A 3,195-nucleotide genomic window follows, 5' to 3' on the forward strand; every position below is an offset into this window, starting at 1 on the left:
AGGCACTGCAAGGAAGCTTCTTTTCTTCAAATGTAGCGATAGCCCAATCCCTGGTTTACAGAGCTTGTGGGTCAAATTCAAGAGAAAGACAGTGAATTAGATGGTGATTAAATAACTTCATCAAGTACAACATTATGACTAAAAACCCCACTGACCCCTACCAAAGACCCAGGAAGGCCTGTGGGGCCTGTCATCAGTTCCATTCCAAAAGCTATGCAAAAGAAAACAGGCCATTTTTTGCTTCTCAAAAGCAGCTAGTCATCATTTTCCTCAGGGCATCCTTGAGCTTCTGGTTTCTCAGGCTGTAGATGAGGGGGTTCAGAGCTGGAGGCACCACCGAGTACAGAACTGACAGGGCCAGATCCAGGGATGGGGAGGAGATGGAGGGGGGCTTCAGGTAGGCAAAAAATGAGGTGCTGACGAACAGGGAGATCACGGCGAGGTGGGGGAGGCAGGTGGAAAAGGCTTTGTGCCGTCCCTGCTCAGAGGGGATCCTCAGCACAGCCCTGAAGATCTGCACATAGGAGAGAACCATGAACACAAAACAACCAAATGCTAAGAAGGTAGTGAAAACAGAAACTCCAAGTTCCCTGAGGTAGGATTTGGAGCAGGAGAGCTTGAGGAACTGTGGGATTTCACAGAAGAACTGGCCCAGGGCATTGCCATGGCAGAGGGGCAGGGTAAATGTATTGGCTGTGTGCAGCAGAGCATTGAGAAAGGCACTGGCCCAGGCAGCTGCTGCCATGTGGGCACAAGCTCTGCTGCCCAGGAGGGTCCCTGGGCAGCAGAGCTTGTAGTGCAGGGGTTTGCAGATGGACACGTAGCGGTCGTAGCACATGACGGTCAAGAGAAAATACTCTGCTGAAATGAAGAAGAGAAAGGAAAATAGCTGTGCAGCACATCCGGAGTAGGAAATGGTCCTGGTGTGCCAGAGGGTATTGTGCATGGCTTTGGGGACAGTGGTGCAGATGGAGCCCAGGTCGCTGAGGGCCAGGTTGAGCAGGAAGAAGAACATGGGCGTGTGCAGGTGGTGGCTGCAGGCTATGGCGTTGATGATGAGGCCGTTGCCCAGGAGGGCAGCCAGGGAGATGGCCAGCAGGAGGCAGAAGTGCAGGAGCTGCAGCTGCCGCGTGTCTTCCAATGCCAGCAGGAGGAAGTGCCTGATGGAGCTGCTGTTGGACATTTGGTGCCTTTGGGTACAGGTATTTATAGAGCATTAACACCTGCCTCGGAAGGAAATGGCAGTGCCAGATTGGACATTTCTTCACTCTGGGGATCATGGACTGTTGAAAGAAGACTTGAATAGCTGGACCAAGGCTTTAAGTCTATCCTATGTATTTTAGTTGAAATTCCCTTCAAAATTAATTCTCTTCCTGTGAGGGAACTTTGCTAAACTTTATTTGAGTTCGCGTTTGTGAGCTGAGTTTCTGCCTCATCTTCAGCACTGCTCTCAGCCTGAACACTCTGGAGCCCAGAAGGAAAAGAGGGCTCCCTGTGCCCCAGTGCACGCAGCGCTAGTCGCTAAACAGATGCCCTTTGTTCATTTCACCTCTTTTGATTTAAGCGTGATCACACCTAAAACTTTATTGAAAACAAAGTGGACTTTGTGAATTCTCAATTTTAAAACTAATTTTCTCCAAACCCTTTCCTCTTTCCCTGTGCAGCTGGACAGGATGGGATACCAAGGGTAGGTCTGTCTCTCTGCTGTCTGGAGTTGTGCCTGCTGGGAGCTGTTTCTCTCTATCCAAGCCTTGTCCCTGCCAGTGCTGCCAGAGCCCAGCCCAGCCCTGGGGGCTCAGCTCTTCCCTGCAGACCCCTCCCAGCACAGGGCACTGCCCAGGGGCATCTCCCTGGCAGCAGGGCCTTAAGGGCAGGCCAGACAAACAGAGATGCTGCAAGCCAAGGAGCTGCTGCTGCTGTCTGTAGGGAGAGGAGGATGAGGAGGCACTTTCTGAGGGAGATCTGAGACCCATCTGCTGGTGCCCAGGGTGACAGTGCAGGAGTCTCAGTGACACAGCCAAAGCTGACAGCCCCTTTCCCTTCCCTTTAGGAGAAAGCTGAGAGCAGCCCTGGCCATGCAGCACCATCTCCAGAGCAGGAGGAATCTGCCCTGATGGGGGTGGCTCCTTCCACCTCCAACTTCTCCCCTGCAGCGTCCGTGGGGAGCTGCCAGGCAGGCTGAGAGCTGCCCCTGGAAGTGGCACATGCCCTGGGCTGGCCAAGAGCCCTGAGGGCTGCAGGAGCTGCTCTGCAGGACAGCCCTGGGCAGCCCTGGCTGCAGCCCCAGCATCAGCCCCTGCAGCCATCCCTGGCAGCAGGAGCCGTCCTGCCCTGTCCCTCTGACGGTGCCCGGGGCAGCCCCGCTCTGCAGCACATCCTCATCCTCCTCCTCCTGTGCCACAGAGAACGTGGGAGAGTCCTCCTGACACATCCCCCAGGCTGAGGGGTGTGCTGGCTTCAGGAGATCCCTCCAGGAGCACAGGGGACATTGCCCTGCACCCACACACTCACCATGCACAGGGCTGTGAAGATCTTTCCCCAAGTGATGTCTCAGCTCAATGTCTTCCCAATCCTGATTGCCTTCAGCCTGTCTCTGCCTGGCTCCTGTCCCTCAGTGCCTGCAGGCAGAGCTCTCAGCCCTGCTGGGCTGGGAGAGGAGCTGGCCCTGGCAAGAGCCGTTCCTTTAAAGCTCAGCAGCACAGAAACAGCACAAGGATTTTAATGAGCCTCTTCGGGATTTGGTGTTGTTTACATCAGACTCAGTCCCTGAGAGAGTGTTCAAAAACTTCTCAAGAACTCAAAATTAAATTTAGACGTAGAAGTTCCTTGAAGTTTTAATGGGTCCCACAGATGGACACAACTGAGAGAGTGTCCCCAGGTTCCAGTTAGAGCAGAACACTGGAGGCAGTATTGACAGCTGGGGACAAACAAGGCCAAGGTGTCTCTGGTGCTCAGCAAAGCTGGATGTGTTTGAGGAATGCAAAGGGCCAAGGCCTGAGCCCCAGCCCCTGGCCAGGCCGATGCTGTCCCTCCCTCCTTGCTCAGGGCTCTTGCCGGGATGGGCACTGGCACGTGGGGATGTGCAATGGCAAGGGCAGGAGCATGGGGCGGCCCCTGCCAGGCTGCTGAGCAGGGACAAGGAGGCAATGAGGCCCCAGGCCTGCAAGGGTCACTTGTCTCCTGCTCCTGCCTCAG

At 54.8% G+C, this 3,195-nt stretch overlaps 1 protein-coding gene across 1 annotated transcript; it reads right to left on the bottom strand.

Annotated features, from left to right (window-relative positions):
- Window positions 1-244: 244 nt before the first annotated feature.
- LOC128949451 (olfactory receptor 14J1-like) lies at window positions 245-1,183 on the bottom strand. Its single transcript, XM_054294311.1, has one exon. It carries the CDS (start codon window positions 1,181-1,183, stop codon window positions 245-247), a length of 939 nt encoding a protein of 312 aa, XP_054150286.1.
- Window positions 1,184-3,195: the final 2,012 nt, after the last annotated feature.

Source organism: Melozone crissalis, unplaced genomic scaffold (assembly GCF_028551555.1).
Source record: "Melozone crissalis strain CALT ecotype California unplaced genomic scaffold, PUWL_Pcris_2 ptg000231l_1, whole genome shotgun sequence".
In the NCBI taxonomy this organism is placed as follows: domain Eukaryota; kingdom Metazoa; phylum Chordata; class Aves; order Passeriformes; family Passerellidae; genus Melozone; species Melozone crissalis.